This window comes from Argentina silus, assembly GCF_951799395.1.
Source record: "Argentina silus genome assembly, chromosome: Y".
NCBI lineage: Eukaryota > Metazoa > Chordata > Actinopteri > Argentiniformes > Argentinidae > Argentina > Argentina silus.
The window spans coordinates 23995978-24010572 of NC_139654.1; the positions used below are offsets into that span (position 1 = coordinate 23995978).

Genomic DNA, 14595 nt, shown 5'->3' on the forward strand with positions numbered 1-14595 from the left:
TCCAAAACTTCCATTTTGACATCTCTGGTCACATCAAGGGGCTTCTTTGTCTTTTCATAGATCTCATTTCCCTTTCGCAATTTCAGTTCAACATCATATGAGAACTTAGGAATGGGGAACGGAGAGGGCCATTTAGTGACTTGTCTTAATCTGCTAGATAGAGTCTAGAGCAGGCATGGGCAAACTACGGCCCGCGGGCCACATCCGGCCCGTTTGTCTTTTTAATCCGGCCCGCCGAACTTGAAGTTATATTAATAAACCTTGTTAATGTTTTATTTCCCCTGCAATTCTCACTCTAGATACAGTGACCTTTGTTGAGGTGAGGCGTATTACTCCACGTTTGCGCTTTACTCTTTCACCCCTCAGCCTTTCTGTAAAGATGAGCGGAGCTAAGAAAAGGAAAGTGGACACAGAATGTCGAGTATTTAATAAAGAGTGGACAACGAAATATTTTTTCGCCGAATACCGATCAACTGCTGTATGCCTGATATGCCAAGAGACTGTCGCAGTTTTTAAAGAATATAATATCAGCCGGCACTTTGCCACAAAGCACGCTAACTATGCTAGCAAGCAGTCAACGAAAGAACGGGAGGCTACTGCGCAGAGGTTGGCAGCTAATTTACAGACTCAACAACATTTTTTTCATCGTCAAGCTGCCATTCATGAGTCAAGTACCAAGGCAGGTTTTATGCTTTCATTCAAATTAGCAAAAGCCAGCAAGCCTCTATCTGAGGGCGAGTTTTTAAAAGAATGTATGGTGGAGACAGCAGGTGTCTTGTGTCCTGAAAGTAAAGACAAATTTGAAAAACTCAGCTTATCACGCAGGACAGTGACTCGCCGTGTGGAACTGATAGATGAAGCTATAACCAGCGACTTAAATAAAAAGGCAGAGTCGTTCACGTTATATTCATTAGCACTGGATGAAAGCAACGATGTAAAAGACACTGCTCAGCTCCTCATTTTTATCCGAGGGATTAACGATACCTTTGAAATAACGGAGGAGTTTTTGACAATGGAGTCTCTGAAAGGAAAGACACAGGGAGAGGACTTGTACGACCGGGTGTCTGCTGTCATCGAAAATATGAAGATCCCTTGGAGTAAGCTCATCAATGTCACCACAGATGGATCTCCAAATTTAACGGGGAAAAATGTTGGCCTGCTGAGGAGAATCCAGAATAAAGTGAAAGATGAAAATCCTGACCAGGATGTTATTTTCCTTCACTGCATCATCCACCAGGAAGCTCTATGTAAGTCAGTATTACAGCTGAATCATGTTGTGAATCCTGTTGTAAAACTTGTCAACTTTATACGAGCAAGGGGACTTCAGCACCGTCAGTTCATTACGTTCCTAGAGGATACTGATGCGGACCACCAGGACCTACTTTATCACTCCCGTGTCCGCTGGTTAAGTTTGGGCAAAGTCTTTCAACGAGTGCTCAAAGGGGAGCTCAAAGAGGAGATCGGTGCATTTCTGGAGCTACTGGGGAAGGCCGACGAGTTTCCTGAGCTGAGCAACAAGAACTGGCTTTGTGATTTTGCGTTTGCTGTGGACATATTTTCACATATGAATGAGCTGAACGTGAAGCTACAGGGGAAGGATCAGTTTGTGCACGACATGTACACAAACGTGAAAGCCTTCAAATCCAAGCTGGCTTTATTCTCCAGGCAAATTTCAAATAAGTCATTCACTCATTTTCCCACACTAGCCACGCTGAAAGAGGCCGGCGCAAAAGTGAAGAAATACAGCGAGTCACTGGATGCGCTGCTCGGAGAATTCTGCCGTCGGTTTTCTGATTTTGAGAAAATTGACAAGTCGCTTCAGTTGGTGGCCTGTCCATTGTCACAAGACCCTGAAACAGTACCAGAGGAGCTGCAGCTGGAACTAATCGATCTGCAGTCTGACCCCGTCTTAAAAGAGAAGTTCACCTCTCTTAAGCTGAATGACTTTTATGCTTCACTTAATGAAGCCGCGTTTCCAAACCTCCGGAGGACGGCACAGAAGATGCTGGCGTTGTTCGGCTCGACCTACGTGTGTGAACAGACGTTCAGCGTCATGAACATCAACAAAACCAGCCACAGATCCAAGTTAACAGACCAACACCTCAGGTCCATCCTGAGAATCGCAACAACAAAACTAACTCCAGACTTGGAGCTGGCTAAAAAGGGAGACCAACAACACTGTTCCCACTGAAACTAAAAGTAAGTTTCTCTGTTGTGTTATGTAAAAAATGCATTTGAAAAATAATTTGTTCAATAAACCTTACATGTTACACATAATTTCTGTTAAGGAATGTGTCACAAGGTGAATATTTTTATTGGGGATTTTATAATGCATGCTTTTATTGAATGATTTTATTTGCAGTGTTTTAATTGTAATTCTCTTTTATTGCTGTGCTGTTATTTTTGTGACCTGTCCAGGGTGTACCCCGCCTCTCGCCCAATGATGTCAGCTGGGATTGGCTCCACCCCCCCCCCCGCGATCCTCATAGGATAAGCGGTTTGGAAATGGATGGATGGATGTTATTTTTGTGTTTTTAAATTTGAAGTGTTTTAAGTGTTTTTATTGCATGCTGGCTCCACATATTGGCAAGCCGTAACTCTTGTCCGTTCATTTTCAATTGATATTAAAGCACATGTTTTCTACATATCCCATGATATATTTTTTTCTCCTATGAGGTGGGTCACCAAAACACTCAATCCGCTCCTGGTCCGGCCCCTCTGTCAAAATTTAGAACCCATTGTGGCCCACGAGTCAAAAAGTTTGCCCACCCCTGGTCTAGAGAGAGAGAGAAAGTGGGAAAACAGTCTGATTCTGCATCACTATATAGGGGCTAATGTGACCAACAATACTTATAGACCCTTTTAGTGCAAACAGCAGGCACAAGACAACATACCATTTTCAGCTGCTTTAATTGAGGATGAATGTCCTTGTGGTCACCATCAATTTTCCACCGACTTTATATGCTTCTAGAGGGTGGTAATCCGTCAGCGCATCTGGATCCAAGGCTACAATTTCAGAACAGTGATGTTCAACAAGTTCATAAGATCTGAAATGTTCAATGTACCATGAAGAGAGCCTTTTACAAATGAATGTCACTTCCTCTGCATTGACAAGAATGATAATAATCTTATGGAATTCTGGGAGGTACTGCACTGCCCAGAAGATAAAATCATGCCCTCTGCATACTGTGTGCCATGCAGGTGAATAGTTTTAGACAGAGACACACTGTGAAGATGTGGGTACTTCTTCTCAATTTCACACTTGAGTGATGTATTTAATTCTGAAACCCTGACCACTTTCACTTTTTCAACATATAGCTTTGCCTTGAAAAGGTTGCGCCTATCTAGATGGTAGGCTAACATTTGCTGGTGTTATGAAGAAAGTGTGAGCAGCACATTTTTCCAATTTTTAGTGTCGTGGACCACCTTTTTAAAAAAGCTATGTTTAGCCTCAAATCTCATCGTCCACAAGTCCACCAACGGCCCATAACAGCGAATTAGATGCGGGTAATGGTCAATAAAGTGATGTTTTGGCCTAAGTCTGAACTGCGGAAAGGTACTAGTGAGTAACTTGCGATGATCCCGTAGTTTGGAAGACGAATAACACAATGCTTCCTCTGAGAGAGTGTGTGAAACGACAATCTCAACAATTTCCTTAAGGTCCATTAAAATCTCCCAAGCAGGCTCGTGTTCTGGTATCTTGTATCCAATCATAAAAGGAAGCAAGCGCAACAATGTCCAATTTTCATGTCCGTTACCTCCAACACTTCCTTTGTCAAAGCTTGCTTTTGAAATTTTGTGTGGTTTGTTTACTTTGTCTGTATACCTGTAGGGAAATGATGTTATGCAGTCGTTTAGTGAATCAAATGTAAACAAACGTTTTGCAATCAGATTTTTCAAACACAAAGACAATTCCACAGGAATGACCCCCTCAAAAAAGTCATGTAAAATATCTGGAGGGAACCCATTAACTGGATGAAAGAACAGTAGATGCTTCCCCAGTACACACTCCTTTTTTACACCATTAATGCTTTGGAGGTTCTCATTCTGCCGAAGCTCTTCCAAAAAAATGTTGTGTTCATCAACATCCCTCAACTGGAAATCATGAGGTCCTTACTTATCAAACAAAATCGACAGAACTTCTCTACAGTAAAACTTTCATAAAAGCCTGCAAGACTATGTGCTCCAAGGTTATCAGCACACACACAAAACACAGTACCCTTAATGAACTGATCTAATACTTCAACAAATATTCCCTCTTGTTCTAGACACTTTATATCGTTAATCAATGGCTCAAGAAACTTCTCATAACCATATTGCTTCTACCTAGGAGAGCTAGCTGAATTGAAGTGAGGCTGGACCGGAACTTGGCTGGTAAATTGAGAACAACCCAATATACTGCAGTTATCTTATGAAGCTTTCTAGAGGTGCCTAGAGGGTTACAGACTTCAAAATCATCAATGTACAATGCCAGACTGATACATTTGTTCTGCTGTCCAAGTAACTTATTGTCCTTGTAATACTTCCCGTCTTGAAAAGACTTGTAGTGTCCAGGTAAAGAGTCTTGATCAAACACAATTTGGTCCAAAAAATCTGCACGTCTAAACAAAGTCTCAAGTACCTTAGTGACAGATACATAAACAAAAGAATTGATATGGGCTGAGTTATACAAATACTCTGTGGGTTCTATTATAGAAAAGTGTTCCTTGAAATATAAATTCCTTCGGTGACCTGTAGACAGACAACCCTTCTTTGAAGTTGTTAATAGGAGTGGATTGGTTTGAACTATAGCATCAGAAATTTCTTGCAAAACGGAATCATTTACTTCAATTTCATATCTTGTAAGGAACTCTTTAACACTTTTCAAAGTCTGAATGTTAGAAAAAGACAGCAGGTTATACAAATCCTCTACAATATTCTGAGTTGCACTTCTAGAAACATGCAACTCTGTTTGCATATGTAGAAAAAGAGAAGCCAATTTGTGCTCAAGTGTCTCATTATCCACATCTTCAACTATCTCTTCAACCTCATCTGCTCTCACACTATTCTGTGATGTCCCTGCTTTACAGTCATATTGTTCACTTGCCTCATCTTCAGTGTTGCTGCTCACTATAGTTCGGAAATCTTTAAGTGTACAATTTCTATGATTTCGACTTTTATGAGAACTGAAGGTTGGGCGAGTGTTTGTTTTAAGGGTACATCCAAGAATGGGACATTGCACAGTTTCTCGATTCTTTAAATGTTGTCCGAGATGGTTCCAAAAAGTATTTTCACTGCAAGTCTCTTTAAAATCACACAACTCACATTGAAATGATGATTCCTGTGGATTGGTGGATTCTCTGTGTGACCTTGATATGTGTGATCTCAATGCACCATGTGTTTTAAAGACACATTCTGTGTAAATGCACGGCCAGTGGGCTCCTTTTCCGTGACGAAGGCGACAATGGTTTATAAGAATTTCTGCAGAGGAGCTGGCAAACTTGCAGTATCGGCACTTCATGCAATCCACGTCTGCAACAGAAGAGACACACAATGAAGCATATTCAATTGTGCTAAAAGCATTTTGCTACAAACCCTGTGATTTGCATTTGTAATTGTACAATGACCCAATATTGCTGTAACTACAATTACAACAACTAATGGGTGACAATATTGAAGCAATAACAAGTCCAAAACGTAACATGTTACATTACTGAATACATAGCCATAGCTTAGAGGGTTGAAGGCTATTCACAGACAAATAGCCTAGACTGCACATCAACAAACTATACATACCTTCACAGCTAACTTGCTACTAAGTTCATATTCTGTGCGCTAATCAAGTCAAGACAAGTTTACTTATGTAGTGCATTTCATACACAGGGGTAATTCAATGTGCATGAACAAAAGCAAAGAATAATCGTAAATAAAAGCAAAGGGCACCAATGCCTCAATTAAACTAGCCCCCCCCCCACTTAACGTTACTATCTTTTAGGGCAGGGGTTCCCAAAGTGGGGGTCACGAGATGATTTTCAGAATCCTCTTGATGTGACCCCTGAGGTGATTACGACAGATTCATATTATAATCTATCTCGCTATCTATCTAGCTAGTTCTATCTAGCTAGCTACTCCGCGGGCTGAAAAGTTTGGGAACCCCTGTTTTAGGGTATGTGCAGATCCTTGTCTCCCCTAAAAACGTATACCATGAAAATCCCATCAAAACGCGTTAGTAACTGTTAGAAATTATTTTGATAAAAACAGTTTATTATTGCTATAATAAAAATACATTACTGCAGTGTGCTAAATTTACTAATGTGATGGCCTGTTGATAAATGAGCGATGGATCAAGCATTAGTCCCATAGTAAGTTGGATTAATACATGGAGACGTTAAGCCAGGTCATCAAGAAAGATGTTGCAACACACACTTACACAAAGAGCTATCGTGGAAAGTAACAGAATAGGGAGGGCATACCAGAGTAGGTATCTTATCTCTTACAGGGTGCTGACTCCGCAGATGGAATGAATGGTGTGACCAGCCCGTGAACAACAAGGGATGCCAAGTCTAAACCATGGTTCCTCCCCAACCAAATAGCCAATCACAATCATTTTGTATACTGTAAATGCTTTGTTTGACTGTTTGAATGCATCCATTTTTGGAGTGTTGGTTACAGATTAACAGCTTGCTGACTGTGATTTTTTTCTCCAAAAGTGGTCCTTGTACAAGTTTGGAATTCTGACATATAAATAAATAGCTAAAAGTAAGAAGTAGTTTGTCTTCTCCTTCAAATAAAGAACACGTTTTCACATAACACCCTTGGTGCTTGTACATAAATTATTTTAGGTAAGCTAACTGTGCATAAAATGCCCTGTTATTGTAGCTTAGCGTTATCGATAGCTAACAACCAACAAGAACGTGGGTAACTTCGCTTAAAAACATTATTAAGACAAAGATTCAAACTAATTGAATCTCTTTTGCACAGCATAGTGCGCTTTACTGTTAACGCGTTGAAAAAAATTGTTAAAAAACACGTTTTATTTCGTAAAAAAAAACACTTACCTGACAAGGCAGCCCTGAGAAATGGTCAACTTCATGCAGCAGCCGTTAAAAAGGAAAATTCCCCGCCGTTGACTTCGTGTGTAGTCCCCTGCACAGAGGCACGGAAACCCCGTATAGCGCTGCAATGCGCATGTCTATGGGGTGAAGTTGTTGCAACTCTCAAAGCCTTGTTACATTGAAGTTCTTGTTTAGTTCTTGTTTAGTCAACTCTGGAGGGAAATTTGTTGGGCAGGCTTGCTTTTGTTCGTTGCAAGTGGCAGATCTTTGTTTCTGAGTCAGATTGTTTAGAAAATGTGTGTGAGACCAACAATTACTAGTTATCTTTTTTACAGTGTGGTCACGAACTTATAAAGATGTGATATTGTACAGTAAAGGCCTACAGTAATGTCAAAACGTCCTTAACTAACCATAGGTTATCAGTCTTATCAAAAAAAGAATAATACACAACACTCGCATTCATTAGATTCACACACATTGCATACAGTACCAGTCAAAAGTTTGGACACACCTTCACATAAAATGTTTTTTTTTTCTTAATTTTATTTTCTACATTGTAGATTAATATTGAAGACATCAAATCTATGAAGGAATTATTTAGTAAACAAAAAAGTGTTAAACAAACCAGAATATGTTTTATATTTTAGATTCTTCAAAGTAGCCATCTTTTGCTTTGATGACAGCTTTGCACACTCCTGGCAAGTTTGTGTCCAAACATTTGACTGGTAATGTAGATATTACAAAGTTAAACCCGCAGGAATAACGCAGCAGCAGGATACACGCTTTGTGGCCTTGTGAGTTTGTCTTTCCTGTTCAGTTGACCCCACTCAGTTCACTAACTTAATTTCCTACACAGTGCCCTTATCCTAGCCCCCACCCAAAGGTGCCTCAAAGGATGTCAGGCAATTCACAGTTGCCCAAGCATATGATTTTTACTACAGCCTCATCAAGGTCGTCACTTCAAGCAGAAGAACAACTAAAGCGAATTAAGAGGCTTTCAATAACTCTTTATATCAGATATTTACACCCCTGGTTTAATCAATATAGTGGTTGACTTCCTTTTAAAAATGTTAAGCCCTATAATCAGTTGCAATATAGTTCAACCAATTATCAATATTATAGCCTCATGTGGAATGGCCATACTTATCCTACTCAGTTGATCTATTCATGGGAGTTTGTTCCTTTCTTGATTAGGCCTAAAGCTGTGATGCGCATGGAGGCTGGGTGAGTTCACTGAGTTTTCACTTGATCGATTCACTTACATGTGTGGTTATGACACAATTGGGAGAATTAATTACATTTTACAAAAATGTTACTTTCCCTGAGCAATGTAGACGGTATTGTTATCAGTATGTGTACACTACGAAGGACTCTGAAATCTCTGAGACTATACAGACGAAAGAAAAAAATCAGACCTCCTGGACATCGCGTGATTCATTTACATTTATGGCATTTAGCAGACGCCTTTATCCAAAGCGACTTAGAACAAATATATTTGTTGAAGTAAGTGAATCATCTATCCATCAGTCATCATAAGATAAAGTAATCAATGCTCAGACCAGGGGCCATGGGCAGTCACAATGCTAGAAGATTTATTTATTTATTTTTAATTAACAGGAGAGAAACGTGTACAGGGGGGTAGTGGGGGTGAAGAGGTCTTTAGGAGGGACCGTTAAGATGTAGCCTGAAGAGATGGGTCTTCAATCTATGGTGGAAGATTGGTAGTGACTCTGCAGTCATGACAGCAGTGGGAAGCTCATTCCGAACACCAGATTGGGCGGCAGCATTTTGGATGAGCTGCAGAGGCCTGATGGTGGAGACCAGCCAAGAGTGCGTTGCAGTAGTCAAGGAGAGAGATCACAAGTGTTTGGACCAAAAGTTGTGCTGCTTCTCTGGTGAGGAATGGACGTATCCTTCTGATGTTGTAGAGGAAGAATCTACAGGAGCGTGCTGTCGCTGTGATGTTCGCCACAGGATAAGTGGTTGTCAAGGATCACCCCAAGGTTCTTGGCTGTATGGGAGGAGGTCACAGTAGAATTCTCTACTGTGATGGAGAAGTCTTGGAGAGGGCAGGCTTTCCCTGGGAGGAAGAGCAGCTCAGTCTTGTTAAGGTTGAGCTTGAGGTGGTGGGCTGACATCCAAGCAAAAATGTCTGCAAGACACGCAGAGACACATGTTGCCACCTGTGAGTCAGGTGGGGAGGAGAGGGGGGGGGGAAAGGGGGGAAAGAGAGAAAGAGTTGAGTGTCATCTGCGTAGCTGTGGTAGGAGAAACCATGTGAGGAAATTACCGAGCCAAGAGATTTGATATAGAGGGAGAACAGTAAGGGCCCTAGGACAGAGCCCTGGGGGACCCCAGTGGTGAGGGCTCGTGGAGAGGACATCGACACCTGGTAAGAGCGATCGGCCAGGTAGGATGCAAACCAGAAGAGTGCAGAGCCAGAAATGCCCAATTCTGAGAGAGTGGAGAGAAGGATTGGGTGGTTTACTGTGTCGAATGCAGCGGACAGGTCCAGAAGAATGAGAACAGAGGAGAGGGAGGAAGCTCGAGCACAGTGGAGGGCCTCCGTGACAGCAAGGAGAGCAGTCTCAGTAGAGTGCCCAGCCTTAAAGCCGGATTGGTGAGGGTCAAGGAGGTTGTTCTGAAGGAGGTAGTTAGACAGTTGGTTAGAGACGTTCAAGGGTTTTAGATAAGAAGGAGAGAAGGGATACCGGTCTGTAGTTATGGACAGCAGAAGGGTCAAGAGTTGGTTTCTTGAGAAGAGGCTTGACTCTGGCTGTCTTGAAGGCAGCTGGGACAAATCCTGTGGATAGAGAGGAATTGATTAAGGTGGTAAGGAACAGAAGGAGGTCTTTGGAGATGGATTGGAGAAAGGGGGAGGGGATAGGATCAAGGGGGCAGGTGGTTGCCCGCTTGGATGTGACCAGTTTTAGAACATCATCAGGGGAGAGGGGGGAAATATCTGATAAGCCAGAGACCAGGTGTAGCACAGTGGGTTTGGGATGAAAGGTAGCAGTGTTGGTGAGAGGTAGAGGGAAAGAGCTGCTAATGTCATCAACCTTCTTTTCAAAGTAGGTGACAAAGTCAAACGCAGACAGGGAGGAGGGGGGAGGAGGAGGGTTGAGGAGTGAGGAAAATGTGGGGAACAGTTTCCTTGGGTCAGAGGCAGAGGATTGAATTTTGGAATGGTAGTAAGAAGCTTTAGCAGCTGATGCAGATGAGGTGTAGTTGAGGAGGAGAGAGAGATAAGGGTCTAGGTCATCACAGAGGCCAGTTTTTCTCCATTTTCTCTAGGCTGCCCTGAGCCCTATTCTACAAGCTTGCAGGGTTTCAAACAGCCAGGGAGTGCGTGGAGAGGATTGTGCCGGCCTTGAGGTCTGTGGACAGAGAGAGTCGAAGGATGAGGAAAGAGAGGACAGGAGGGTGGAGGAGGCTGCATCAGTGGATAGAAGGGAGAAGGATTCAACAGAGGGTAGGCGGATAAGACAGAGGAAGAGAGAGCGGTGAGTGAGAGGGTGCGCAGGTTGCGACGAGAGGATACAGTGTGGGTAGAGACTGATTGGGAGGGGGAGGATTTGAGAGGAACTGAGAAGGATACAAAATGATGATCAGAAACTGGAAGAGGGGTAACAGTAAGGTTGGAGGTATGGGAGGATCTGGTGAAGACAAGGTCGAGCTGATTGCCCGCCTTATGAGTCGGAGGAGAGTGGGACAGGGTAAGGCCGAAGGAGGAGAGAAGGCCAAGTGCTCCAGACGAGTGAAGCTTCTCCGACTGGATGTTGAAGTCACCCAGTAGTGTGAGCGGTGTGCCGTCCTCAGGGAAGGAAGTGGCCAAGCTTACCTGGTGGACGATAGATAACAACAATGTGAAGTTTGACAGGGGAGGTGACAGAAACAACATGGAATTCGAAGGTGGATATGGACAGGCGAGATGAGGAGTCCTGTTCCTCCTCCTCGACCAGAAAGTCTTGGGGAATGAGAAAAGGAATAGACATCAGAGAGGGCTGCCGGAGTAGCTGTGTTATCCGGTGTAATCCATGTCTCATGACATGAAGCAGGCATAGGCTGAAATGGCCTCTGCTTTCCGGACCGCTGACTGGCAGTTCCAAAGTCCTCCCGTGACAGTCAGGTCGTGGTCAGTTGAGCATGGTGGGTAGATTAGATTGAAAGGGTTGTGATTGGGGGTGTAGCGTCGATGTGTCCTGATGGATGAAATAACAGGAATGGGGAGGAAGCAAATTGTGATATTTGCCGGTATAGAGATCGAGGGTTTGTGGGTAATACAAGATTTTGGTAGCACTCAGTACACTCAGAGTAGTGAAAAAACAAAGTAGTCGAATAAAAATACTTAGTAGTTTGGCCTTCCTCGATGGACTCCACAGATTGACTCCTTCGTCTTCGTGTCAGGAGGCTGTCGCTCTGTGATCGTCATGATATAAATGCAGATTCTGTGATTGCTGATGACTAGCAGGGTAGCAGCCCCTCCCACCTGATGATTAGTTAACGACCAGACAGGTTTCACCACTCACTCAATCCCAAATGTATTAGTCCTGGTCCAAGGTGAGCAGGAGTTAAATACCTTGCAGGATAGTGTTAGGCCCTCCCACTGGAGATTGACAGCACTTCACAGCAATTGACTTCAAACAGTTGGCTTCCAATAGAAACTAGGTTCCTGACAGCACACTGACTTTAAACAAGATTAAACTAACTTACTTAGACTGGAGAACAGGCTTCACCACTCACTCAATCCCAAATGTATATTCCTTGTGGAACAACTTCAACACCATGGGCAACTACATGGATAGAAACTCATGCATCTCAAATGCATACAAGAGGGGTATGTAGTGACCAAAGCACCGTCAGGCTCCTATTAAACGTTTTGGACCCTCGTGGAGTTCAAATAAGACGGAGAAATCGACTGCGACGTCGGCTGTACAGCATCCCTGTTCCAAACTTTTTATGGCACGGTTTATGCCGCTGGGACCATATGTACTGAAAAATGTATGCACTCACTGTAAGTCACTTTGGATAAAAGCGTCAGCTAAATAGCATATATATTTATGTACAGTTACGACAAATTCAATCCATATGGAATTTGCATAAACAGCACAATCGACGGCTTTTCAAGAATGATAATTCGGCACCATGGCTACTCACCTAACAGTAATCCGAAGGTCATTGCTGGTTATTTCATTGACGAAGTTGAGCAGAGGATAAGGACACCTACTAGAATTTGGTCAGACTTGGATACGGAGAACTGTTACATGGAGCAAATGCAATGAGGTTCCTACAACATGATGACCAGGACGCATATGCTAGAAATTGCTACATCTATGGGTCCAGCAACTACAATCAACGAATCGAGAGTTGTTGGACATTTTTGAGAAAACAGTATGCCTAGTATTGGATGAACCGTTTCCAACACCTGAAGGATTCAGACTGTTTCACAGGTGACTTCCTGGACAAGCAACTAGTATTGTTCACCTCTGTTACATCCCTCGGTCCTGTATGCGTGTGGGTTCTTCTGTCGTGCTGTGTTTTGTGTTCCCGTCTATGTCACTCTCATTCAATACAGGTGTCCGTCCACAATTGGCCTGTCATTCCCATCCATCATCATTCGCGCACCTGTTCTGGACCAATCAGCCGTCCATCCGTCTATTTAAAGCCCCTCCTGTCCTCTGTTCGGGAGTCATCATCTTTTGTGTTTTGTTTGGTGTCCATTGTTGAAAGTGTATTAGCTGTTTCTTGTTATGGTTTAAAACTATACACGGTATAGCGTTTTTTTGGGGGGGGGGGTTTACGCACAGGGACAAGGGGATAGGTAAGGTGCCCATGGTTTTACTTAGCATCACGTAGCCGCATCTTTGTTATAAACATTAGGCTAGGACCGGGAGTGTTATGGTTCCCCCTTCTGACCGACCCTCTGGCACCACCTCGAGGCCGCGGCGGTCATCACTGGAGCACTCACTCCCCAGTCGACAGTGCACCTGGGTCAGATCTCCAATCAACACACCTGTGACCCATCCCATTTTCATTTTTTTAATTTTTCCATCCCCAATCAGCGCCCTATATAAACCCTGCCTGAACTCCACTCCAGTGCCAGAACGTACTGTGACCTCATGGTAACTTTTGTGTATCTAGCATCACTTACGCTAAAGCCTTCTCGAGTGTGTTGCCTCCTCGTTGTTTGTCTCACCCTTGTTTCCTGTGTTTCCCCTGCAGTCTCGACCCCCTTGGATTCCGCCCCAACCCTTTCACAGACCTAGCCCCCTTCGTCTCCGCGACCCCTACCCTGTTCCACAGACCTAGCCCCTTGTCTCCACGGATCCTCTCCCTCCCCGTATACTGGACCCCCCCCCCCCCCCTATCTACCCTGGACGGCCCTCGACTACTCTCCCTGGACTACGGATTTCCCCTAGCTATTTTTATAGTTACCGACGTACCTTCTGTCTCTTGTGCTGTCATTGGTTCCACCAGTTGTCTCTGCGTAACAGAACGTTCTGGCCATGATGGAACCAGGCAGATCTGGAAACCCTGGCAGAGGAAGGCAGGGGCTGGACTCGGAGACCAACCCCTACTTGCCATCGTCCGACAACACGGAGCACTTCTGACCAGGGTCACCACTCAACTTGACGATGCTTTCCGGCAGATCAACGAGCGGATTGCCCAGCTGGAGGTGAACATCACTACCCACGGCCAGCTTCTAGTCCAAGCCCTGCCATCTCTGCCCCCAGAACAGAACCGGACTGCAGCGTTCTCCGCAGAACCCGGTGCACAGGCGCCACCCGGATTTCGAGAACCCAACCTCGCCTCTCCTCCCCCCTTCGAAGGAGACTTCGACCTCTGACGGGGATTCCTAACCCAGTGCAAGTTAGCTTTCAGGTACCAACCCAGCAGGTTCCGCTCGGATAGGGACAAGGTAGCCTCTGTCATGTCTCTACTAACCGGACGAGCACTTAAGTGGGCTATTGCTGCGTTAGGGAATAACGGGACATTAGCCACCAATTACGCTACCTTCAAGACAGAGTTCGAGTTCATGTTCGACCACCCCCAGGATGGTTCAGATACCGCAGCTCGCCTCCACATAATACGACAGGGGACGCGTTCAGTAGCTGACTACACCGTAGAGTTCCTCACTCTAGCTATTCCGCTGAGAGCGGGTGGGGGAATAAGGCTCTACTCAGCGTTACAAGCGCGGCCTCCATGACTCCATTAAAGACTGGCTAATAAAGAACCAACCCACTTCGTACAACAAACTAGTTACCCTCGCCCTGGAGATGGACGACTGCCTGAGGGAGCGTACGAACGTAGCCAGGATCGAACCCCATCTCTGAGAGCTATTTTTACATGATACCCGTCTCACCTACATCCGGTCGGCCAAGAGACTCAACTCCCGCCAGGCATGCCTCTTCTTCACATGCTTTAGTTTCACCATCACCTACCGACCTGGGTCTAGCAACACCAGAGCCGACGCGCTCTCCCGACTGGCACCGGAGGAGGTGGCCCCATCGACGCCTGACACCATCCTTCCTCCCACCTGGGTGGTTGGCGTCGTCACCTC

General features: G+C 44.3%; 1 protein-coding gene across 1 annotated transcript; it reads left to right on the forward strand.

Annotated features, from left to right (window-relative positions):
- Positions 1–1012: 1012 nt before the first annotated feature.
- LOC310824029 (general transcription factor II-I repeat domain-containing protein 2A-like) lies at positions 1013–2191 on the forward strand (the record flags this gene model as incomplete). The annotated part of the gene is made up of 1 exon (XM_083696925.1): positions 1013–2191. One exon carries the CDS (start codon positions 1013–1015, stop codon positions 2189–2191), a length of 1179 nt encoding a protein of 392 aa, XP_083553051.1.
- Between the last annotated feature and the right edge of the window lie 12404 nt (positions 2192–14595).